Source organism: Haliotis rubra, unplaced genomic scaffold, assembly GCF_003918875.1.
Source record: "Haliotis rubra isolate DU_JTF1 unplaced genomic scaffold, ASM391887v1 Scf413, whole genome shotgun sequence".
In the NCBI taxonomy this organism is placed as follows: Eukaryota; Metazoa; Mollusca; class Gastropoda; order Lepetellida; family Haliotidae; genus Haliotis; species Haliotis rubra.
Genome location: NW_025767095.1, coordinates 805,200 through 832,196, shown reverse-complemented (window position 1 = coordinate 832,196; position 26,997 = coordinate 805,200). Strand labels below are relative to the sequence as shown.

The 26,997-nt window shown below is 43.2% G+C and overlaps 2 protein-coding genes across 2 annotated transcripts; both read right to left on the bottom strand.

Moving 5' to 3' along the window:
• Positions 1-360: 360 nt before the first annotated feature.
• On the bottom strand, positions 361-6,020 carry LOC124288163. The gene is given in 3 exon segments (XM_046724742.1): positions 361-396; positions 5,008-5,535; positions 5,976-6,020. Coding segments are annotated over 3 exon segments (609 nt in total).
• A 6,327-nt stretch (positions 6,021-12,347) lies between these two features.
• Positions 12,348-26,966, bottom strand: LOC124288179 (protein PIF-like). Its single transcript, XM_046724765.1, has 8 exons — positions 26,750-26,966; positions 25,699-25,896; positions 21,935-22,111; positions 21,221-21,379; positions 20,694-21,040; positions 16,072-16,162; positions 13,075-13,153; positions 12,348-12,661 (listed from the first exon to the last, which is right to left on the bottom strand). Exons 1-8 carry the CDS (start codon positions 26,832-26,834, stop codon positions 12,553-12,555), a joined length of 1,245 nt encoding a protein of 414 aa, XP_046580721.1. The 5' UTR covers positions 26,835-26,966; the 3' UTR covers positions 12,348-12,552.
• Positions 26,967-26,997: the final 31 nt, after the last annotated feature.

Genomic DNA, 26,997 nt, shown 5'->3' with positions numbered 1-26,997 from the left:
AAAGCAAGCGGCACCTCACACACTGGCACTTCCAACCAGCACACAGAAATATCGTGATACGTGACTAGTGATCTCCTCGAGTCGCCAGATTCATCACTAGTGATGTCCTCACAACATAGTCAGATACATCACTGGCAATCTCACAACATGCTCAGATACATCACTGGTGATCTCACAACACCATGAGGTACTTTACAAAAACTATCACATCTGTCTTTACATATCACCAAATACCTAATCTTAATACATGCTGGACAAGACATGCTTTTGCTCATGTAAATATACCCACTCTTGCCTGTCCTCAGAAACAGATTATATTTGATACATAGGCCCAAACAGCTGTGAAAGTAAGCCACTAAACTAAGTAATGACAAGCAGCAGTGTCACACAACCTGCCTGAAACAGTAGGCATAGCACAACAGAACTATTATCAATAAATATATCTGTCTAGATACTTAATACAGGTTGTCTCTATGTAACGGCAGCTGTGATTCCAGGTGTAGTCATGTGTATTACGCGTGTTCGTACATGTAGGTAGATCCGGCGTATTACGGGTGTCGGTGTGTCTTATTGCATGTAAAGTCACCCCATAAGTATTACGGGTGTCGGTGTGTCTTATTGCATGTAAAGTCACCCCATAAGTATTACGGGTGTCGGTGTGTCTTATTGCATGTAAAGTCACCCCATAAGTATTACGGGTGTCGGTGTGTCTTATTGCATGTAAAGTCACCCCATAAGTATTACGGGTGTCGGTGTGTCTTATTGCATGTAAAGTCACCCCATAAGTATTACGGGTGTCGGTGTGTCTTATTGCATGTAAAGTCACCCCATAAGTATTACGGGTGTCGGTGTGTTTTTATACATGTAAAGTCATGTCGGGTGTATTACGGGTGTCACTATGTGTTAGTACATGTAAAGTCACGTCATAAGTGACTCGGGTGTCGGAATGTGTTAGTACATGTAAAGTCACGTCATAAGTATTACGGGTGTCACTATGTGTTAGTACATGTAAAGTTACGTCATAAGTATTACGGGTGTCGGTATGTGTTAGTACATGTAAAGTCACGTCATAAGTATTACGGGTGTCGGTATGTGTTAGCACATGTAAAGTCACTCCATAAGAATTACGGGTGTGTGCTATGGTCCGGTCCGGTCGGGTGTGCTATGGTCAGGTCCGGTCGGGTGTGCTATGGTCAGGTTAGGTCGGGTGTGCTATGGTCAGGTCAGGTCGGGTGTGCTATGGTCAGGTCAGGTCGGGTGTGCAATGGTCAGGTCAGGTCGGGTGTCCTATGGTCAGGTCACTTCGGGTGTGCTATGGTCAGGTCAGGTCGGGTGTGCTATGGTCAGGTCAGGTCGGGTGTGCTATGGTCAGGTCAGGTCGGGTGTCCTATGGTCAGGTCACTTCGGGTGTGCTATGGTCAGGTCGGGTGTGCTATGGTCCGGTCAGGTCGGGTGTGCTATGGTCCGGTCAGGTCGGGTGTGCTATGGTCCGGTCAGGTAGGGTGTGCTATGGTCAGGTCGGGTGTGCTATGGTCCAGTCAGGTCAAGGTGTGCTATGGTCAGGTCGGGTGTGCTATGGTCAGGTCAGGTCGGGTGTGCTATGGTCCGGTCCGGTCGGGTGTCTTATGGTCCGGTCAGGTCGGGCGGCTATGGTCAGGTCAGGTCAGGTGTGCTATGGTCCGGTCAAGTCGGGTGTGCTATGGTCAGGTCAGGTCGGGTGTGCTGTGGTCAGGTCGGGTGTGCTATGGTCCGGTCAGGTCGGGTGTGCTATGGTCAGGTCGGTGTGCTATGGTCCGGTCAGGTCGGGTGTGCTATGGTCAGGTCGGGTGTGCTATATGGTCAGGTCAGGTCAGGGTGTGCTATGGTCAAGGTCAGGTCGGGTGTCCTATGGTCAGGTCAGGTCAGGTGTGCTATGGTCAGGTCATGTCGGGTGTGCTATGGTCCGGTCAGGTCGGGTGTCCTATGGTCCGGTCAGGTCGGGTGTGCTGTGGTCAGGTCGGGTGTGCTATGGTCAGGTCAGGTCGGGTGTGCTATGGTCAGGTCAGGTCGGGTGTCCTATGGTCAGGTCACTTCGGGTGTGCTATGGTCAGGTCAGGTGTGCTATGGTCAGGTCAGGTCGGGTGTGCTATGGTCAGGTCAGGTCGGGTGTGCTATGGTCCGGTCAGGTAGGGTGTGCTATGGTCAGGTCAGGTCGGGTGTGCTATGGTCCGGTCAGGTCGGGTGTGCTATGGTCCGGTCAGGTCGGGTGTGCTATGGTCAGGTCAGGTCGGGTGTTCTATGGTCAGGCCAGGTCGTGGTGTGCTATGGTCCGGTCAGGTCAGGTGCGCTATGGTCCGGTCAGGTCTGGGGTGTGCTATGGTCAGGTCAGGTCGGGTGTCCTATGGTCAGGTCAGGTCGGGTGTGCTATGGTCAGGTCAGGTCGGGTGTGCTATGGTCAGGTCAGGTCGGGTGTCCTATGGTCAGGTCACTTCGGGTGTGCTATGGTCAGGTCGGGTGTGCTATGGTCCGGTCAGGTAGGGTGTGCTATGGTCAGGTCAGGTCGGGTGTGCTATGGTCCGGTCAGGTAGGGTGTGCTATGGTCAGGTCAGGTCGGGTGTGCTATGGTCCGGTCAGGTCGGGTGTGCTGTGGTCAGGTCGGGTGTGCTATGGTCCGGTCAGGTCGGGTGTGCTATGGTCAGGTCAGGTCGGGTGTGCTATGGTCAGGTCGGGTGTGCTATGGTCAGGTCATGTCGGGTGTGCTATGGTCAGGTCGGGTGTGCTATGTGTGTCGCTGTGTGCTACCGCATGTAAAGTCAGGTCATGTGTATTACTTTTGCTTTTGAGGCAAGGAATAAGATGCACATTAATTTCATTTTAAGGGACATATATTCTAAAATCTTGGTTTCAGTTCGACATTCTCTTTCGTCAATCGGTGGATCTGTTGAATCATTAAGTGGCGTACGTCACTGTTGCATATTAAGTCCGTTTCTTTTTGCGATGTTAATAACAGAGTTTCAGGCTATGCTGCAGATTTCAGGTCTGAGCGGTATCTTTGTTGGGTCAAATAATGCTGATTTACTTCTGTTGTTGCATGCTGATGATCTTAATTTATTTGATGGTACTGTGACAGACTTACAGAGAAAGATAGATATTTTACATAAGTAGTGTAGCTCTTGGGATCAGGAGGTTAATATGGATAAGACGGAGGTTTGGGTATTTCACAATGCTTGTTTTCTTTGTTCTATGAAAAATGCTTTTACAATGGCATTCCAGTTAAAACATCAACATACTAGATAATTCCCTTGGTATTCTATTTTCTACTCGGTTGTGCTGGACAAAGTATACACATACTCTAGTTGGTAAAGCCAGTAGAGTAAATTAAAATGTTTTTGCGTTTCACTTGTCGTTTAACAAAACCTCAAGTTCGATAATATTTATCATAAACTAAGCCATCCCGAGTTATCTCCCTTTATGACCGTTCAGGAAAAGCCATGGCAAAACGTTTTGTGTCTCATTCTGCCGAAAATTGAATGCTGGTTTGTAAAGATAAGCTAAATAAAGAAATCTTAAGGGTAATAAATTCGTCACACAATGTTTTGAAAGGGTGTACGGGACTGTAAGTCCCTTGTAAATTCCGTATTTCATGAGGCGCAGTCACGTTCACCCTTTCAAAGCACCATGTAACTAATAGTAAATCCGTGTAAAAATTCTGTATATCCGGGTAACGTTTTTGTATAACCGTGTAACGTTTCTGTATATCCATGTAACGTTTCTGTACATCCGTGTAACGTTTCTGTATATCCATGTAACGTTTCTGTATATCCAAGTAACGTTTCTGTATATCCGTGTAACGTTTCTATATATCCAAGTAACGTTTCTGTATATCCATGTAACGTTTCTGTACATCCGTGTAACGTTTCTCTATATCCAAGTAACGTTTCTATATATCCATGTAACGTTTCTGTATATCCGTGTAACGTTTCTCTATATCCGTGTCACGTTTCTGTATATCCGTGTAACGTTTCTGTATATCCATGTAACGTTTATGTATATCGGTGTAACGGTTATGTATATCCGTGTAACGTTTCTGTATATCCAAGTAACGTTTCTATAAATCCATGTAACGTTTCTGTATATCCGTGTAACGTTTCTGTATATCCGTGTAACGTTTCTGTATATCCATGTAACGTTTCTGTATATCCGTGTCACGTTTCTGTATATCCGTGTAACGTTTCAGTATATCAATGTAACGGTTCTGTATATCCGTGTAGCGTTTCTGTATATCCATGTAACGTTTCTGTATATCGGTGTAACGTTTCTGTATATCCGTGTAACGTTTCTGTATATCCTTGTTACTCATAGTAAATACATGTAACGTTTCTGTATATCCGTGTAACGTTTCTGTATATCCAAGTAACGTTTCTATATATCCACGTAACGTTTCTGTATATCTGTGTAACGTTTCTGTATATCCGTGTAACGTTTCTGTATATCGGTGTAACGTTTATGTATATCCGTGTAACGTTTATGTATATCCGTGTAACGTTTCTGTATATCCGTGTCACGTTTCTGTATATCCGTGTCACGTTTCTGTATATCCATGTAACGTTTCTGTATATCCGTGTCACGTTTCTGTATATCCGTGTAACGTGTCAGTATATCAATGTAACGCTTCTGTATATCCGTGTAGCGTTTCTGTATATCCATGTAACGTTTCTGTGTATCCGTGTAACGTTTCTGTTAAGCCATGTAATGTTTCTGTATATCCATTTAACGTTTCTGTATATCCAAGTAACGTTTCTGTATATCCGTGTAACGTTTCTGTATATCAATGTAACGTTTCTGTATATCAATGTAACGTTTCTGTATATCCGTGTCACGTTTCTGTATACCCGTGTAACGTTTTCTGTTTAGCCATGTAATGTTTCTGTATATCCATTTAACGTTTCTGTATATCCAAGTAACGTTTCTGTATATCCGTGTAACGTTTCTGTATATCAATGTAACGTTTCTGTATATCAATGTAACGTTTCTGTAACGTTTCTTTATATCCATGTAATGTTTCTGTATATCCATGTAACGTTTCTATATATCCATGTAATGTATCTGCATATCCATGTAACGTTTCTGTACATCCGTGTAACGTTTCTGTATATCCGTGTAACGTTTCTGTATATACAAATAACGTTTCTGTATATCCATATATCGTGTCTCCTTGTCCATGTATCGTGTCTGCATGTCCACGTATCGTGTCTCCATGTCCATGTATCGTGTCTGCATGTCCACGTATCGTGTCTGCATGTCAATGTATCGTGTCTGCATGTCAATGTATCGTGTCTGCATGTCCACGTATCGTGTCTGCATGTCCACGTATCGTGTCTGCATGTCCATGTATGGTGTCTGCATGTCCATGTATCGTGTCTGCATGTCCACGTATCGTGTCTGCATGTCTATGTATCGTGTCTGCATGTCTATGTATCGTGTCTGCATGTCCACGTATCGTGTCTGCATGTCCATGTATCGTGTCTGCATGTCCATGTATCGTGTTTGCACATCCTAGTAACCCCTTGTTTATAATTTACTTCCACTAAATGCATGTTTTTATTTCTGCACACCCAGACCTGACCAAGCAGCCTCTAACTTGTTACACTTACATTGGGCTACCTCGTATCTGTCCATATTAAGGGAACTAGAGCCGCGGCTAATAATAGGCTTATGATGTTTGTAATGTTAATACTATTTTTGTTGTATATTTGATCCCCTGATCCCAGAGTAAACACTCTTCACTTCCCTCTTCCATGCTTCCCGCCCTGCGACTTCCTCACGTACAGTGAGTCGTGTCAGCCACCTGGCGACACGCCTGGCCCCGCTACCACTGCTCAATCCAGCCACCAGGCTCTTACGTCCATCCCCCCCTGACGTGGCCGTAGACCGCCCGGATCTGTGCACCAACTGCCGACCAGTCAGTCGGCTGTTCTCGTCCTGCAACACACTACCTCTGTTGACTGCTGCACCGCTGATCTAAACTTATGGAACTTCATTCGTTCGAAACGTCAGGCTTTCTAAACTGAAGCTGTTCAACAATGTAGCTGTGAAGAAGATCCACCTACATTAATGTGAGACATTTGTGGCAAGTACTTGATACATACACTCGCAATCTAAAGCAATCCATTTAGAATGCTGTCAATAGATCTGGTGGCTATGTTTCTGGCGTCTCTATCCATTGCCTTCCAACTATCTGGCCTGCTCACGCCTGGCTGGTGGATCGTCGAGCCCCGTCCCCCTTCCAACCTCACAGTCAAATATGGAATATGGAGGACAATATCATGTGTGGCTGATGACTGCAACGAGAAGGTCACAGATGCCACCGGCACCTTCGGTAAGTTTACACCGCAGGACTTGCAACATAACTAAGTTAACTTTACCATAGCCCTTCCCAGCAGCCAGGGTAGTCTGTCGTACAGACCCTGAAGCAAATATATCCAAGAAAGGCCACGCAAGTCTAGAAAATGTGGCAAGTCTAGATTTCCTCAGCTTCTGAAAATGAAGAAAGTCTCAGGGCTCCTTTTCATCATATTTTTTATTTACTATGAACCTTTTTCAGTAAAATATGTTCATTTCAGAGACTAGTTGTTAGTCTACAGCCAGGGTTGTACTGCTCGATATCGACAATGTCCATGAGCCTGGTAGACGAATCACTATCAAGTAGTGATGGGTACAGGTGTTCGTGAAGCGTATCCTGCACCCTAGATGGCATCCTCCACATACACACGCGACGGCTAGTCAATTATTCACCTCCAACACACGGGAACGTTTGTCACGACGTGGAATTACATCAGACATCACCATTGCCATCCATGCCTCAGATGGGGAAATGATCCCCTCATGTCTACCATAAAGCGTTTTGAAAGATTTACTGAGGCCTTAGAAGGTGAAACCATGACCGAGCAACGTCTCAGCAAGAGTCGTATGACGCTCTTTGAAATCTTGGTGATTAAAACATGCATGAACACTGATGCAAAACACTTGATCGTAAATTCAGCACAGAACGCACTGTGCCGACTGTAGACACAGACTCCTCTACGTCCACTCACATAACGTCCGCATAGTTTTTAATACATCTCATTGAACACATCAACACTATTTGTTAATCAGCATCCCGCTAAAAGCAGTATATCAATAGTGTCCCAGTAACAGTATCATGTCAATAGTGTCCCAGTAATATTATCATATCAATAGTGTCCCAGTAACATCATCATATCAATAGTGTCCCAGTAACAGTATCATATCAATAGTGTCCCAGTAACATTATCACATCAATAGTGTCCGAGTAACATCATCATATCAATAGTATCATAGTAACAGTACCATATCAATAGTGTCCCAGTAACAGTATCATATGAATAGTGTCCCAGTAAACTTATCATATAAATAGTGTCCCAGTAACAATATCATACTGTCAGTGTTCTATCAATAGTATCAGATGGCAATGGCCCCAGTAACAACATCATACTGTCAGTGTTCTATCAATAGTATCAGATGGTAGGTGCCCCAGTAACAATATCATACTGTCAGTGTTCTATCAATAGTATCAGATGGTAGGTGTCCCAGTAACAATATCATACTGTCAGTATTCTATCAAGAATATAAGATGGTAGGTGTCCCAGTAACAATATCATACTATCAGTGTTCTATCAAGAATATAAGATGGTAGGTGTCCCAGTAACAATATCATACTGTCAGTGTTCTATCAAGAGTATCAGATGGTAGGTGTCCCAGTAACAATATCATACTGTCAGTGTTCTATCAATAGTATCAGATGGTAGGTGTCCCAGTAACAAAATCATACTGTCAGTGTTCTATCAATAGTATTAGATGGTAAGTGACCAAATAACAATATCATACTGTCAGTGTTCTATCAATAGTATAAGATGGTAAGTGACCCAATAACAATATCATACTGTCAGTGTTCTATCAATAGTATCAAATGGCAATGCGCCATTGATGAGTTTAGCTTGAAGAACACGTCAACAGTAGAAATTTAATACTGCCCCGTTAATGGGATTAGCTTTGTTAGGATTAGGGTTAGGTATATGGTATGTATTAGGTATCCCTCTAGTACTGCCCCATAAATGGGATTAGCTTTGTTAGGATTAGAGTTAGGTATATGGTATGTATTAGGTATCCCTCTAGTACTGCCCCATAAATGGGATTAGCTTTGTTAGGATTAGGGTTAGGTATATGGTATGTATTAGGTATCCCTCTAGTACTGCCCCATAAATGGGATTAGCTTTGTTAGGATTAGGGTTAGGTATATGGTATGTATTAGGTATCCCTCTAGTACTGCCCCATAAATGGGATTAGCTTTGTTAGGATTAGAGTTAGGTATATGGTATGTATTAGGTGCCCCTCTAGTACTGCCCCGTTAATGGGATTAGCTTTGTTAGGATTAGAGTTAGGTATATGGTATGTATTAGGTATCCCTCTAGTACTGCCCCATAAATGGGATTAGCTTTGTTAGGATTAGGGTTAGGTATATGGTATGTATTAGATATCCCTCTAGTACTGCCCCGTTAATGGGATTAGCTTTGTTAGGATTAGGGTTAGGTATATGGTATGTCTTAGGTATCCCTCTAGTAGTGCCCTGTTAATGGGATTAGCTTGAAGAACACGTCAAATGGTTTCAACTTGTTCTCGAAGTAAAGTAACGCGGTTGAGCGAGACAACATGTGGCCATGTAGAGTACATGGAATTAGGAGTGTTTAACTAGGACCTAATCACTCCTGTATCCGTGCGCAACGCCCTACGACGTAGTGCGTCACGTCGATGGAGCGCTTTAACCTCGCCATAAAACGTCTTTAGTTCCAGTTTTTGTTGGTGGCTTGACTGAATCTCCACTGGACATTTACGCTTATCTGTTAACTCTGAAACACGACATTCACTCCACATTCACTCACTAACTCATTCACTCATTCAAATATGTAGGGAATACTTACGTTCACTTCAGTCTGTCAGAGGCACTTACATTCACTTCAGTATATTGGAAACACTTACATTCACTTCAGTATGTCGGAAACACTTACATTCACTTCAGTATGTCCGAAACACTTACATTCACTTCAGTATGTCGGAAACACTTACATTCACATCAGTATGACGAAGAAACCATTGTTCTCGGTGCCCTTGGTTTGGTACCTCCTGGTCTTTTGGCGCAGATCAGAAGAGTGCCCGGGTTCTCCACCGGCAGCACAGCCCTTCTGTCACTCTGGGTAATGCAGAAGGCTGCAGTGTTGGGGAGTCTACATATTCTCCGGAAAGTTCCTGGTGGGTTCGACTAGGCAGCGTTTCCTGGGAGAAGTCCCATTCGCTGACTTGGTTGCATGTAGAGGGGGCAAGGGCCCTGAGCTGATGATGAGCGTTACCAGCCTGACTGTGCCAGGATCACCCGAACCCTTCTCTGCAGCATATTATCATTAATCTGTAAAACATAACAAGGTCAAAGCCACCAATACCTTTCCTGTGCCAGTCTTTTCCTATTATTTTGGAGTAGTTGATTGGACATCCAGAGTCTTGACCGCCTGACCAGAAGAATCATATCTGATAACAGAGCCCACCACCCCTCGTTCTTCTCTTAACCGTTTTATATGCCAATCAGTTCTAGAGGTCAGGTCTGATTAATGTCGAGGCTCTTCATGGTAGAATTTTATTGGGTACTTTTGCACATATTTATTTATCGGATGATCCTCTGGTTATGCACGTCAAAACTCATGATGAAAGCAAAGGAATTCCACAGCTATTTTAAGCGTGCCAAGGTTGTTGGACAGAATCTGAAGTTTGAGGTTGATTTTGTTGATGGCGATGTACTGCTGGACGGTACAGCGATGGGAGTAAACCAGGTGAAGTCCTTCACCAAGTCTGCCAAGAGTCGGTCATTTGTGGAGAAGCTTTGAGAAACCATTGCATCGTGTGTACATGCAGTGTGTGGAACAGAATAGCAATCCAACCGACACCTTCGCTTTCGATGAAGTCGGCTGGTCTTAAATGTGAGGCCTGAGGGCTTTCTTTTTGCTGCTCAAGACCAGTCACTTCTCACTTGCAATCTCCAAAGTGTGATTCTTAAAGAAAATATCAATATAAAATGTCGACTTTGTAATAAATTCACAGAGACTGTCCAACACCTTGTCAGTGGATGTCCTTCCTTGGCACAAACAGCATATCTTAAAGACATGATGTCATGGCTCGCTGTTTTACTACCGTCTCCACACCATGCCTGTGGATTTGACTCCGAGGTCCATCCATGGTACGACCCTGAACATGTGGAATAGGCATATACAGCCTCAGAAGAATCCAGCCAACAAAACTGATCTTGTACTTTTGATAAAGCCAATGAATATATTTATTTCATTGACGTTTCTGTCCCTTTTGACAGCAACGTGATTGGCAGCAAGATTCAGGAAAAGCATTCTAAATATGCGGACCTCGCCTTTGAAATGTCTCGCTTGCATCCCGGTACACTGTCGTCAGGATCCCCATTGTTCTTGGTGCCCTTGGTTTGGTACCTCCCTGGTCTCTTGTGCGCAGATCAGGAGAGTGCCCGGGTTCTCCACCGGCAGCACAGCCCTTCTGTCACTCTGGGTAATGCAGAAGGCTGCAGTGTTGGGGAGTCTACATATTCGTCCTTGGTGGGTTCGACTAGGCAGCGTTTCCCGGAGAAGTCCCATTCGCTGTCTGGGTTGCGTGTAGAGTTGATGATGAGCCTTACCAGCCTGACTGTGCCAGGATCTCCCAAACCCTCTCTGCTGCATATTTTAATCTTTAAAAAAAATAATTCATTTATAAAGCACCTAGTATCCATCCGGAGTAGCTGCTCACTGGACGCCTAAGCAGAATCTGGTTATTTTTTACCCCGGATAACCCAAGTTGTCTGTTTGGCGCTAGAAGGTTATAGTCACATGACTTTATCCAACCGGGTACCCATTTTTTCTGCTGGGTGAACAGAGGAATTTTTAACAAACTCCACTTGCCTAAGGTGAGGCCACATGTATCACATGTAGCTTCGTTGTGAGAGGCAGGACTGAAGTCCTAGAAACTCTCAGGAGTCAAGTAGTCGGTAACACTTACATTCACTCCAGTATGTCTGGAACACTGAAGTTATTGATCCAGCATGTATTTACTGTTTAAACATGTGTGCATATTTACAGAGCAACTAACATGTAAGCTATTCTCATGTTCTGTTTAAAATCACAACTGATGTTTACTTGATGTACACATCAGAGTGCTATATTGCTACTACAGTAAACAAGATCCACACGTGTTCTGTTTTCAGCGTGGTTGCAAGTAACAAAAGGTGTTTGAGGTGGGGGCCGCTGTGTCTTCGCGGCTGCAGCAGTGGCTTGCTATGTTCTGTCGGTTTTCAAGAACAAGTGGTCTGTGGTGCTGTGTCGGCTGTTTGTTTGTTTAATGGCGGGGCTGCAAGTAAGTTCTACATCCAAAGTTCACTTTCTGTTGGTTGCTGAATGTTTTCGTTTTGTGGAGCTTTCTGCGCTATTACCTCTTGTCTGTATGGATTGTTGTCAAGGCTTGTTGTTGTGAGTTGATTGATTGTCTCAGGTTTTTGTTGTGTGAGTTGATTGTTGTCTGGGTTTTGTGTGTGAGTTGATTGTTGTCTAGGTTTGTTGTGAGTTGATTGTTGTCTGGGTTTTGTATTGTGTGAGTTGATTGCTGTGTCTGGGTTTTTGTTGTGTGATTTGATTGTTGTCTGGGTTTTGTTGTGTGAGTTGATTTGTTGTCTGGGTTTGTTGTGTGAGTTGATTGTTGTCTGGGTTTTATTGTGAGTTGATTGTTGTCTATCCGGGTTTTGTTGTGTGAGTCTGGGTTTTGTCAATAAATGTGAGACTTGAAGAATATATCCCATTTTAAGAATATAGAAGCTCATATCTTGACTGTTGTGTTCAAGGATCGGCCATTTTGGTGGGCATTGCGGTATTCGCCAAGAAGTGTGAAGTGCTGGACTCACGCGCTACCCTAAGCGAGATACTGCCGGAATGGATAGACTGGCCTATGGGGCTGTCAGCTGTGGCGGCCATTTTGTGTTTTGTGGACGCAGTCGTTGTGGGGCTTTTTCTTCGGACGAAAAAAACACTTTCAGAAATGAATCTGATGGACTGAAGAGCTGCAGGGCATCACTAAAACCAAAGTGGTGTTGATACTTATTTATGATTGAGAAACAGTTGATTGATTATAGTATATCAGTGACTCCTTGTGCTAAAGCAGCATCGACATTCCCTTCATAGGCGTACTATGCAATCAATGCAATGTATACAAACAATGCACTTTGTATTTTCATAATAAACGAGCTATGAAACTTATATGCTTAACGAGTTTAATTAACAAAATAATACAAAAGTCAGAATGTGACATAATTCACACGAAAGACATGACGATACACAACGCTCTTGGTCTCATCAGCTGGTCATCAGCACTTTGGTTGGTGAAGTCTTAGATCCTTCCAGGTTTAGGAATTATTCCAGGTGTAAGGCGTTCAAGGATTAAATCCTTCCAGTTGTAAGGCGTTCAAGGGATTAAATCCTTCCAGGTGTAAAGGCGTTCAAGGATTAAATCCTTCCAGGTGCACGGCGTTCCAACTTTAAGGTGTTCCAGGGTTACAGAAGTAAACTGCCAACTGGAAATACAAGTCAGTTTGAACTCAAGGGTTTACATCCGAGTGTACGAATTATAACTTCATATACCTTGACAGTACGACTTCCGGTCACTCACATATAGTGGCCATGCCGTGAGGACCTATCTCGGCACGTCATGTATTAACAACCATCTCTCTGGCCTCACGGCTGTCCGCACAGTGTGGCCTAGCTAACAAACAAGCAACAACATGTCTGTGATTGCCTGTCTACATTGATCTGTTGAGATGAATTGCCTTGTCCCAAAAGGAAGCTGGTCACTGATCATGAGATCCACCTGGTCTGACATTACAATATGAAATTCAGTCAGGAGTCTATCTCGTCTATCATGACATTATGTAAATTTAGTTGATTATTCCAGTGTTATTGTAAGATGACTAACATTTATTGTACTGACCTCATCAATAGAGCCCTGGAATCTGTCAGCCCTCCGCAGCCACCGACTATCAGCGCCCTCTGTCGAGTCTCAAGTGCACCTAAAGCGCATGACCCACTTATATTACATATTACACCGTGCCTCCTAACATATGGAGGGGCGGTAGGGAGAACCTAGTGGTTAAAGCGTTCGCTCGTCACGCTGAAGACCCGGGTTCGATTCCCCACAAAGGGGTACAATGTTTAAAGCTCATTTCTGGTGTCCCCGCCGTGATATTGCTAGAATAATGCTAAAAGCGTAGATCTACTAAAATTAGATTCCAAAGTACACCATATGTTATGAGGTGAGGTGAGGTGAAATTGGGTTTAACGTCGTGCTTGAGAATATTTCGCTCATATGACGACGTGCATGCGTGTGTATGTGTATGTGCGGCTGCTTGTACTAGCCCAGACTTAAGCTGGTTTTATAGTGCTAGCCCACTGAGATACCATGCCGCAGTGAAGCATGAATATCCCACCCAGACACATTATACTGACTCCAAGCCGACCAGTCCTTGTTGTACCCATTAATGCCGAGCGCCAGGCAGGGACCAACAAGTACCATATTTTAACGTCTTTTGGTATGACGCGGCCGGGGATCGAACCCACGACCTTCCGCTCTCCGGGCGGACGCTCTAACCACTACACCACGGAGGCGGTCCCCATATGTTATGAGTGAGTGAGCGAGCGAGTTGGGTTTTACTTCGCTTTTAGCATTATTCTAGCAATATCACTGCTGGGGACAACAGAAAAGGGCTTCATACATTGTACCCACGCGGGGAAGCTTTTTCTGTTCTGTGACGTTACCTGTTTCTTACCTGTTTTAGTTTTGTTTTGTTTTGTTTTGTTTCGTTGTTAGTTTGTTTGTTTGTTTTGGTTTTTTGGTTTTATGTTTTTGTTTTTGTTTACTCTCTCTGTGTGTCTGTGTGTCTGTGTGTGTGTGTGTGTGTGTGTGTGTGTGTGTGTTTTGTTTGTGTGTCTGTGTGTTTTGGTTCAGACCCTTTTTTTTGTGTGTGTGTGTGTGTGTGTTTGTGTGTGGGTGGGTGTGTATGTGTGTGTGTGTGTGTGGGTGGGTGGGTGTTGTCTGTATGTTTGGACAACAGCTAACTATAGTCCGTCAACTTAACTGTTGGCACCCTGTTTTTCACAATTTACATAAAATTCCTGAATATTTTAAAACACTGCTCTGTTCATATGGTAATTGTATACCGTGACCTAACAAGATATCGATTTTAGTAATTTTAAAACGATTATTAAAGATTTTGCCTTTAAACCTGTCATATAATAATTGTAAAATTGTGGAGAGTTTTACGAGGGGTTAACGCTCCTGACGGAAAAGCCAACAACACTGTAAAATGTGTGTCAGCGTGATATGTACATGCACGGGTATTTACATTAGCACGCTTAAGTGATGTCAAAGATCCATTCGTAACTACTCGTGTCATTCCGGCAAGCCGGATGGCGTCTCGTACCCCTCTCGTGGCCATGTTTACGACTGGGCTATGTCTAGGCGCAAACGGGCATGGAGATGAAAATAGTCTAGTACCATTACCAACTCTGAATTTCCCAACATAACTCCTAGAATATCTCTTTCTTGTGGGCTAAACAGCAATACAGTCATTCCCTTTGTAAATATGTTTCAGTGTATAAAGTTTCTGATCATTTAGCTAAAAGTAATGTTTAAATTGTGCTTTGCATACTTTAGCGAAGTTTCAAACTTCAAAGGTGCCGCCATTTTCATGCTTCGAAATGCATTTTACTACACGCGATTTGATTGGTTTGCCACGATTCTTGGCAATAATGGCGTACGATAGGGGTACGAGTCTTCTTGTAGGTCACGGAAAGAGGCGAGTAGTTACGAATGGTCAAAGATCGTCAACACGCACAGGTTGTAGGGAAAACGATGTTGTACGAAGATGACCGGCAAATCATCAAAAGAGTTTTCAACTTTTTCAAGCGCGAGGCAAAGCGCAAAAAAACCTCTTTTTTTAATTAAATGTTTCTCCAAAAGACATTTAATGCCACGAAGATCTGCAAAAGAATATTGCAAAGAGTTATCTCCCATGACTGACTGACTGACTGACTGAGTTTGGTTTTACGCCGCTTTTAGCAATATTCCAGCAATATCACGGCGGGGGACACCAGAAATGGGCTTAACACATTGTGCCCATGTGGGGAATCGAACCGGGCCTTCGGCGTGACGAGGCCAACGCTTTAACCACTAGGCTACCCCACCGCCCCTTATCTCCCATGACACTATTTCAGACGATGACATGGCAGTTAAATCGGGGACCGTCTCAAAACATGCAAAGAAAACAAAGCTTGATGAATTCGATAGAAGGGTTGTGAGGGACGTCATGCGTCGGTTACATCGATCCATATTGTCAAGCAAACTGACGAAAATATTGTTCAAAAGAAGACCATGACATCATTGTATCAAAGCATACCATATGCAAGCTGTTGCTCAAATTTGGATATATATACAAGAGATCAAGCAACCAGTCTTTAAAGACTTCAATGAATCTACTTGTTTAAAATGGATTTATGATGATTAAACAGTCCCTGTAGATTTGCTTGCAGGCGTAACAATGTAAACAAGATGCACGTGTGTCACACCATGTTGGTGGCTGTTCCATCGTATCATTTTACTCCCTTGTGTAACTACTTCCATTTTTCATATTTTTATAAGATGGATTCTTAAGAAAAAGCTTTAATAATTGACATAAAATTATGAAATTTAAACCTTCGATAGGTCATATGATATAAAGAGCGTATGCACAAAACATTTTGAGGGCATTTTTGGTTAAAAGGTAAATTGTGAAAAACAGGGTGCCAAAAGTTCAGTTGACGGACTATAGTTGTCTGCATGTATGCATGTATGCATGTATGGACACCAATTATCAACTGATACCCGACAGATGTGACGAGCTTAAAGTGTATATGTAATGGCGGTCGTTGTAATGTAATGTAGACATTATACCTGTTGTGTTCTGCGAAGTCCAAACCCCAGCAGCTCGCCCTTGCAACGCCCCGTCCTGCAGTATATACTCCACGTCCTGCCATCCGCTGGCCTGAAACACAATCACAAGTAAACACAAATAACACATCCTCCCATCTTCCATTATCTAAAACACATTCAGCACTAGACACATATATCACATCCTCCATTATCTGAAACACATTCAGCACTAGACACATATATCACATCTTCCATTATCAGCACACACATCTTCAGCACTCAGACACATATATCACATCTTCCATTATCTGAAACACATTTCAGCACTAGACACATATATCACATCTTCCATTATCTGAAACACATTCAGCACTAGACACATATATCACATCTTCCATTATCTAAAACACGTTCAGCACTAGACACATATATCACATCTTCCATTATCTGAAACACATTCAGCACTAGACACATATATCACATCTTCCATTATCACGAAACACATTCAGCACTAGACATAACACATTCAGCACTAGCACTAGACACATATATCACATCTTCCATTATCTAAAACACATTCAGCACTAGACACATATATCACATCTTCCATTATCTGAAACACATTCAGCACTAGACACATATATCACATCTTCCATTATCTGAAACACATTCAGCACTAGAACATATATCACATCTTCCATTATCACATTAGACACACATATATCACATCTTCCATTATCTATATCAAACACATTCAGCACTAGACACATATATCACATCTTCCATTATCTGAAACACATTCAGCACTAGACACATATATCCACATCTTCCATTATCTGAAACACATTCAGCACTAGACACATATATCACATCTTCCATTATCTCAGCGCTAGACGCATAACACATCCTTTCAGCACTAGCACTAGACATATATCACATCTTCCATTATCTAAAACACATTCAGCACTAGACACATCCATATCACATCTTCATTATCTGAGACACATTCAGCACTAGACACTATCACATCTTCCATTATCTGAAACCCACATTCAGCACTAGACACATATATCCATCTTCCATTATCTAAAACACACAGCACTAGACACATATAGCACTCTGAGACACATATATAGACACATATATCCATCTTCCATTATCTGAAACACATTCAGCACTGAGACATATATCACATCTTCCATTATCACGAAACACATTCCACTAGACACATATATCCATCTTCCATTATCTGATTCCATTCAGCACTAGACACATATATCACATCTTCCATTATCTGATCCACATTCATTACTAGACACATATATCACATCTTTCCATCTTCACATTCCATTATCTAAAACACATATATCCATCTTCCATTATCCAAACCATTCAGCACTATCCATATATTCCATCTTCCATTATCTTCCTTCATTCAGCACTAGACCATTATCCATTCCATTATCTGAAATATTCAGCACTAGACACATATATCCATTCCATTATCTAGATTCCATCCAGCACTAGACACATATATCCATTATCCATTCATATCTTCCATTCAGCACTATCATTCCATCTTCCATTATCCATTCCATTTATCCACATATATCACATCTTCCATTCCATATATCACATCTTCCATTTCATCATATATCCATCTTCCTTTATGAAACACCTCCATTCCATTTCCATATATCACATCTTCCATTATCTCACATTCAGCATTCCATCTTCCATATCCTCCATTATCACTCCAACACATCCATTCCTAGACACATATCCACATCTTCCATCTGAAACACATTTTCCATTCCTTCCATCCATTCCATTCCATTCGGCATTCCATATATCCATCCTTCCATTATTATCCATTCCATTCTATATCCATCTTCCATTATTCCATCACTTCCTAGACGTATCCATTCTTCCATAGCGCAGACATATCCATTTCAACACCATGTCATCTCCATTATCCATTCCCTTTCAGATTCCATCCATCTTCCATTATCCATTCCATTATCCATTCCATTCCACTTCCATTCCTTTCATTCCGTTCCCTTCCATTATCATTTCCATTATCCATTCTTCCATTCCATTTCCATTCTTCCATTATCCTCCATTCATCATCCATTCCATTTCCATCCATTCTTATTATCCACATTCCATATCCATAGATCCATCTTCCATTCTTCCATTCCATCATCCATCCTCCACATTCCATTATCATTCTTCCATTTCCATTCCATTCCATCTCCATTATCACATCTTCCATTATTCCATTCCTTATCTTCCATTCCTGTCATTCCATATCCATCCATTCCATTATTCCATCCTTATCATTCCATCTTCCATTATCCATTCCATTCCTCCATTCCATTTCTTCCATTATCCATTCCCATTCCATCCATTCCATTATCCATCCTTCCATTATCCATTCCATTCATATATCCATCCATTATCTCTTACTTTCCATTCATTTTTGTCTCCATTCCATTCCTTCCATTATCACATTCCATTTCCTCCATCTTCCATTATCCATTCCTTCCATTATCCATTCCTTCCTGTCCATTCTTCCATGTCCATCTTCCATTGTCCATTCCTTTCATTTCCACATCTTCCATTATCTATTTCCTTCTCATCCTCACCCTATCCATTCTGATTTCCTCCATCTTCCATTATCTTCTCCATCTTCGTTTGTCCCTCCATTCCCCTGTTCCTCCATCTTCCATTATCCTTCTTCCATCCTTTCTGTGTCTCCATCCCTTGTCCTGTGTCCATTCATCCTTCTTTGTGTCCTGTCCACTTCCTGTCTTCAGTGTCACACTCTGTCTGGTTCCTGATCTCAGGCTGTCCACGTCCATCCATGTCCGGTCCTGTCTCTGGGTTCTTTGATCACATGTCTCTCACATCCTGTCCTCATGCTCCATCCCTGTTTTCATACTCTTTCCATTCTGTTCCCATCCACATTCCCCCTGTCCATTCCATTCCTCACACTTGTCCTGTCTGTGATTCTGTGTGATTCTGTTGTCTGTGTGCGTTCCTGTCTGTCTCCCATGCTCCTGTCTCACCTGTCTCCTGTCTCCTGTTCCTGTCTCACCCTCCTGTGTTCCATGTCCTCTCCTGTGTGTCTCCTGTCTCCCCTGTCTTGTGTCCTCCTGTCCTGTCTTGTCCTGTCCCCCTGTCTCATACTCACATCCCTGTCTCATGTCTCACATCCTGTCTCATACTCACACTCCTGTCTCACACCCTGTCATACTCACACCCTGTTTCATACTCACACCCTGTCTCATACTCACACCCTGTCCGATACTCACACCAAGTCCCATACTCACGACCTGTGATTAAGAGGCCGCTAATGGGATCGGATGGTCAGTCTCGCTGACTGGGTTGACACATGTCATCGTATCCCATCTGCGTGGATTGATGTTCAGGCTGTATATCCACAGGGCCCTTATTCTCGAAACGTTCGTAGCCCTAAGAATTCTTAACTTTGATCGTAGCCAATGTGTTAAGAATGGGCTTAAGAAGTTCGTAGGACTTAAGAAGTTTCGAGAATAGCTAGCCTGGACTGTCTGGTCCAGATCCGATTTTTACAGACCGCCGCCATATAGCTGGAATATTGCGGAGTGCGGCGTAACACTAAACTCACTCACTCACTCACATCCTAACTGTGTCATACTCACATACTGTGTCATACTCACATCTTAACTGCGTCATACTAACATGCTGAGTCATACTCACATCCTGTGTCATACTCACAACCTGTCATACTCACATACTGCGCCATACTCACATACTGTGCCATACTCACATACTGTGCCATACTCACATCCTGTGCCATACTCACAACCTGTGTCATACTAACATCCTGTGTCATACTCACATACTGTGTCATACTCACATACTGTGCCATACTCACATACTGTGCCATACTCACAACCTGTGTCATACAAACATCCTGTGTCATACTCACAACCTGTGTCATACTAACATCCTGTGTCATACTCACAACCTGTGTCATACTAACATCCTGTGTCATACTCACAACCTGTGTCATACTAACATCCTGTGTTATACTCACATACTGTGTCATACTCACATACTGTGTCATACTCACATACTGTGAAATACTCACATACTGTGTCATACTAACTCCACACTCACAAACTGTGTCATACTAACATCCTGTGCCATACATCCTGTGTGCCATACTCACAATCCTGTGTCATACTGACATCCTGTGTCATATTCACAACCTGTGTCATACTAACTCACACATCCTGTGTCATACTCATACTCACATACTGCAACCGCCATATTCACTCACACTCTCACACCTGTGTCATACTAACATCCTGTGCCATACTCACAACCTGTGTCATACTAACATCCTGTGCCATACTCACAACCTGTGTCATACTAACATCCTGTGTCATACTCACATACTGTGTCACACTCACATACTGTGCCATACTCACAACCTGTGTCATACTAACATCCTGTGTCATACTCACAACCTGTGTCATACTAACATCCTGTGTCATACTCACAACCTGTGTCATACTAACATCCTGTGTCATACTCACACACTGTGTCATACTCACATCCTGTGTCATACTAACATTCTGTGCCATACTCACGGACTGTGGGAGAGTAAAGTTGACTGCAGGGCTGTTGTAGGTTTTTGCAAAGAATTCAGTTGTGCTGTCGCTGTTGCTGCCGATGTAGATGGATGGGCCTACGCGACAGTCTCCGTTACACACAAGGGCGTGCCGAGACGTGGATGCCGCGACCTTGAACCTGAGTGTCACGACCAGAGTTGACCCAAACCATGCGTTAGAGAACCGATTGATGACAAGACGTCCCTGGCCATCAAACACAGCACTCCCGTGACTCACGGTAACTCCTTCGTTGGCGACGTGCACAGAATTCCCGGACATGTCGTCGGTGTTGTCGTCAAAAGGCAGATACATCTCAGGTCTGCAGGCTGCTCTCAGTGTATAACAAGCAAAATTATCAGTGAAAAAAATCATTTGGGTCTCTAACGTTGTTATTTGGTACAATCGACATTTCTTTAAGAATGGACTGCAATGAGACCAGTAGCCGTAGTTCAGATATTTCTCAAAATTCTCTTTTTTATTCATAGAACAAATGCGAAAATACAAACCTTTGTTATAGTTTTGTGGCGCAAGAAAGGCACAGCCGCAGTTGCCCTTGCTGTACTCCGTGAAGAGCGGGCATCTGTGACGTACCCATGTTCCGTCTGGCGTCCACTGCTCGAACACGTGCTTGTCTCCAGCCACTGGACGCAGGTCGCACGGGACGTCTGTAGTTTAAGTAGGAACAACAAACTGTGCCTTATATAAAGTGACGTAATAACATTGAAAATGACAACAGAGGACGCTCATTCGCCCGACCAGTCTTGTGGTTATATTTACTATAACATGTGTAATGACAAAACCCACTCTGGGAAGGGGGCACGACCTATACGAAGGTTAGAGTAACAGCTCAATTCCCGTTGTCAGTATCAGATGTGACCATCATTTGCGTTCATACAATCGAGGCAGCGACAATGCAGTGAAGACACCGGAAAACAACCTGGGATATTCAAAACGTCAACAGATTGGCCCAAATGAACAAACGTTACTGGTTGGTCTGGGTCCTGTTGTCCCTGTTCGCTCACAAATGATATGACGTCTTCACGTACTTCCTGGCAGTCTGGAGACCTGTGTACGACCGTCTGTGATGTCAACACCACGGTAGGCTTGCCTGACTCTGACGTGGAAGTATCGTGGTCTCCATACTTACAGGACGACGTTCACTCGAACTTTGACTTGTAGTTGTAAATGAGTTACAATCAACAATAACTATCTTAACATACCACGAATATCTCCTTCCATTAGACAACCGACAGTGCAGGTCACATTCGTCTTGCATGACCCGGAAGTGATATCGTATGACTGGTACAGTGGGCAGCACTTGGCAGTGGCACTTCCGGTACTACAGTCCCAGTAGTTGCGGCAGTCGACAGACAGCGACCCGCCAGGAGAGCATACATCTAAAAACCAAGAAAATAACATGATCAGCTTGAAAGAGGAAGGGCTTAAATACAGACATACTCCTGGCCGAAATATAAAGATGAAAACTACCACAGCTGATTACGGCATTGAACTCTGGCCATTGGACGAAATTGTAAAACTGTCTGATCCGCAGTAAAGCCCCGATGTTCCCATACTGAACCACCTCATCATTCCTGGTTACTGAACCACCTCATGATTCCTAGTTACTGAACCACCTCATCATTCCTGGTTACTGAACCACCTCATCATTTCTAGTCACTGAAACACCTCACGATTCCTAGTTACCGGACCACCTCATAATTCCTAGTTACTGAACCACCTCATCATTCCTAGTTGCTGAACCACCTCATGATTCCTAGTTACTGAACCACCTCATGATTCCTAGTTACTGAACCACCTCATGATTCTAAGTTACTGAACCACCTCATGATTCCTAGTTGCTGAACCACCTCATGATTCCTAGTTACTGAACCACCTCATGATTCCTAGTTACTGGACCACCTCATGATTCCTAGTTACTGAACCACCTCATGATTCCTAGTTACTGAACCACCTCATCATTCCTAGTTACTGAACCACCTCATGATTCCTAGTTACTGGACCACCTCATGATTCCTAGTTACTGGACCGCCTCATGATTCTTAGTTACTGAACCACCTCATGATTCCTAGTTACTGAACCACCTCATCATTCCTAGTTACTGAACCACCTCATGATTCTTAGTTACTGAACCACCTCATGATTCTTAGTTACTGAACCACCTCATGATTCCTAGTTACTGAACCACCTCATGATTCTTAGTTACTGAACCACCTCATGATTCCTAGTTACTGAACTACCTCATGATTCTTAGTTACTGAACCACCTCATGATTCCTAGTTACTGAGCCACCTCATGATTCCTAGTTACTGGACCACCTCATGATTCTTAGATACTGAACCACCTCATGATTCTTAGTAACTGAACCACCTCATGATTCCTAGTTACTGAATCACCTCATGATTCCTGGTTACTGAACTACCTCATGATTCCTGGTTACTGAACCACCTCATCATTTCTAGTTACTGAACCACCTCACGATTCCTAGTTACTGAACCACCTTATGATTCCTAGTTACTGAACCACCTCATGAATCCTGGTTACTGAACTACCTCATGATTCCTAGTTACTGAACCACCTCATGATTCCTAGTTACTGAACCACCTCACGATTCCTAGTTACTGAACCACCTCATGATTCCTAGTTACTGAACCACCTCATGATTCCTAGTTACTGAACCACCTCATGATTCCTGGTTACTGAACCACCTCATGATTCCTAGTTACTGAACCACCTCATGATTCCTGGTTACTGAACCACCTCATGATTCCTGGTTACTGAACCACCTCATGATTCCTGGTTACTGAACCACCTCATGATTCCTGGTTACTGAACCTCCTCATGATTCCTGGTTACTGAACCACCTCATGATTCCTAGTTACTGAACCACCTCATGATTCCTAGTCACTGAACCACCTTATGATTCCTAGTTACTGAACCACCTCATGATTCCTAGTTACTGAACCACCTCATGATTCCTAGTTACTGAACCACCTCATGATTCCTGGTTACTGAACCACCTCATGATTCCTAGTTACTGAACCACCTCATGATTCCTAGTTACTGAACCACCTCATGATTCCTGGTTACTGAACCACCTCATGATTCCTGGTTACTGAACCACCTCATGATTCCTAGTTACTGAACCAACCTCATGATTCTAGGATTCCTTCGTTTGCTGGAACCACCTGTTACTGAACCACCTCATGATTCCTGGTTACTGAACCACCTCATGATTCCTGGTCACTGAACCACCTCATGATTCCTGGTTACTGAACCACCTCATGATTCCTGGTTACTGAACCACCTCATGATTCCTGGTTACTGAACCACCTCATGATTCCTAGTTACTGAACCACCTCATGATTCCTAGTTACTGAACCACCTTCATGATTCCTAGTTACTGAACCACCTCATGATTCCTGGTTACTGAACCACCTCATGATTCTTAGTTACTGAACCACCTCATGATTCCTAGTTACTGAACCACCTCATGATTCCTAGTTACTGAACCACCTCATGATTCCTGGTTACTGAACCACCTCATGATTCCTAGTTACTGAACCACCTCATGATTCCTGGTTACTGAACCACCTCATGATTCCTAGTTACTGAACCACCTCATGATTCCTAGTTACTGAACCACCTCATGATTCCCTAGTTACTGAACCACCTCATGATTCCTAGTTACTGAACCACCTCATGATTCCTAGTTACTGAACCACCTCATGATTCCTAGTTACTGAACCACCTCATGATTCCTAGTTACTGAACCACCTCATGATTCCTAGTTACTGAACCACCTCATGATTCCTGGTTACTGAACCACCTCATGATTCCTAGTTACTGAACCACCTCATGATTCCTGGTTACTGAACCACCTCATGATTCCTAGTTACTGAACCACCTCATGATTCCTAGTTACTGAACCCACCTCATGATTCCTAGTTACTGAACCAACTCATCATGATTCCTAGTTACTGAACCACTCATGATTCCTAGTTACTGAACCACCTCATGATTCCTAGTTACTGAACCACCTCATGATTCCTAGTTACTGAACCACCTCATGATTCCTAGTTACTGAACCACCTCATGATTCCTGGTTACTGAACCACCTCATGATTCCTCAAGTTACTGAACCACCTCATGATTCCTAGTTACTGAACCACCTCATGATTCTTAGTTACTGAACCACCTCATGATTCCTAGTTACTGAACCACCTCATGATTCCTAGTTACTGAACCACCTCATGATTCCTAGTTACTGAACCACCTCATGATTCCTGGTTACTGAACCACCTCATGATTCCTAGTTACTGAACCACCTCATGATTCCTGGTTACTGAACCACCTCATGATTCCTGGTTACTGAAACCACCTCATGATTCCTGGTTACTGAACCACCTCATGATTCCTAGTTACTGAACCATTCCTCATGATTCCTGGTTACTGAACCAACCACCTCATGATTCCTGGTTACTGAACCACCTCATGATTCCTGGTTACTGAACCACCTCATGATTCCTAGTTACTGAACCACCTCATGATTCCTGGTTACTGAACCACCTCATGATTCCTAGTTACTGAACCACCTCATGATTCCTAGTTACTGAACCACCTCATGATTCCTAGTTACTGAACCACCTCATGATTCCTAGTTACTGAACCACCTCATGATTCCTGGTTACTGAACCACCTCATGATTCCTGGTTACTGAACCACCTCATGATTCCTAGTTACTGAACCACCTCATGATTCCTAGTTACTGAACCACCTCATGATTCCTAGTTACTGAACCACCTCATGATTCCTAGTTACTGAACCACCTCATGATTCCTGGTTACTGAACCACCTCATGATTCCTGGTTACTGAACCACCTCATGATTCCTGGTTACTGAACCACCTCATGATTCCTGGTTACTGAACCACCTCATGATTCCTATTTACTGCGATTGTACCCACCCTGTAGACATTGCACGTTTGCAGGGAAGTCACACGTTAGTGCTGCCTGGTTCCAGTATAGCCCCGGGGGGCACGACCTCTCCGAGGACATGCTGGAGACGTTCCTGTAGTAGCACTGATAGAATCGGGAACAATCTGTGGGGTGGGCGACGTAGCCGACGCCGTTAGTCATGACACATCCGCTACACATGTCCTCAGCTGGAAGAAGATAGAGTGATGTGTTGAATTGGAATATGGATGGCCACTCACGTAGAAACACGAGGAGATTATTGAATGGAACAATATATGATCAAATTTGGGCAGAATATCTAGCCTAGAAAAAGGCGCGTTATAAATATTCTCATTATTATTATTAACATGGATGACCAATCACATAGGGATACTTTGCATCAACAATGTTTACAGATTACCTGTAACATCAACATTGCATAAACGATGTTGACAGTTTACCTTAACGTCTACATTGCATCAACGATGTTGACAGTTTACCTGTAACGTCTACATTGCATCAACGATGTTGACAGATTACCTTAACGTCTACATTGCATCAACGATGTTGACAGTTTACCTATAACGTCTTCATTGCATCAACGATGTTGACAGATTACCTTAACGTCTACATTGCATCAACGATGTTGACAGTTTACCTGTAACGTCTACATTGCATCAACGATGTTGACAGTTTACCTATAACGTCTTCATTGCATCAACGATGTTGACAGATTACCTTAACGTTTACATTGCATCAACGATGTTGACAGTTTACCTGTAACGCCTACATTGCATCAACGATGTTGACAGTTTACAAATAATGTCTACATTGCATCAACGATGTTGACAGTTTACCTGTAACGTCTACATTGCATCAACGATGTTGACAGTTTACCTGTAACTTCTACATTGCATCAACGATGTTAACAGTTTACAAGTAACGTATATATATATATATATATATATAAATTTATAAATGCACCAGCAACTGCAGCTGCGAGGAACACACTTGTGCTGTGACCGTGCCAACCAATAACGATGTTTTTGTATAAACACCTACTTGTTTTAACTCTGGGTGTTGTCTTCGAGGCAGAGGTCGGCAACGGTGTTGTAGCTGTTGTTGTAGTTTCGGATATGTTTTGCATTGCCGAGTCTACTGTTGGCGTTGCCGTTGCTGCTGGTGTTGTTGCTGCTGGTGTTGTTGTTGCTGCTGGTGTCGTTGTAGTTGGTGTTGTTGGTGTTGGTGTTGTTGCTGCTGCTGTTGTTGCTGTTGGTGTTGTTGCTGCTGTTGTTGTTGCTGCTGCTGTT

Coding starts and splice junctions, on each gene's coding strand:
- LOC124288179 (XM_046724765.1), bottom strand. CDS start 26,834: ATGCAAAACATATCCGAAACTACAACAACAGCTACAACACCGTTGCCG. Junction 21,380..21,934: donor AATGGAAGGAGATATTCGTG/GTATGTTAAGAT, acceptor CTTAAACTACAG/ACGTCCCGTGCGACCTGCGT. Junction 12,662..13,074: donor TCCAGGGCTCTATTGATGAG/GTCAGTACAATA, acceptor TTGTATTTCCAG/TTGGCAGTTTACTTCTGTAA.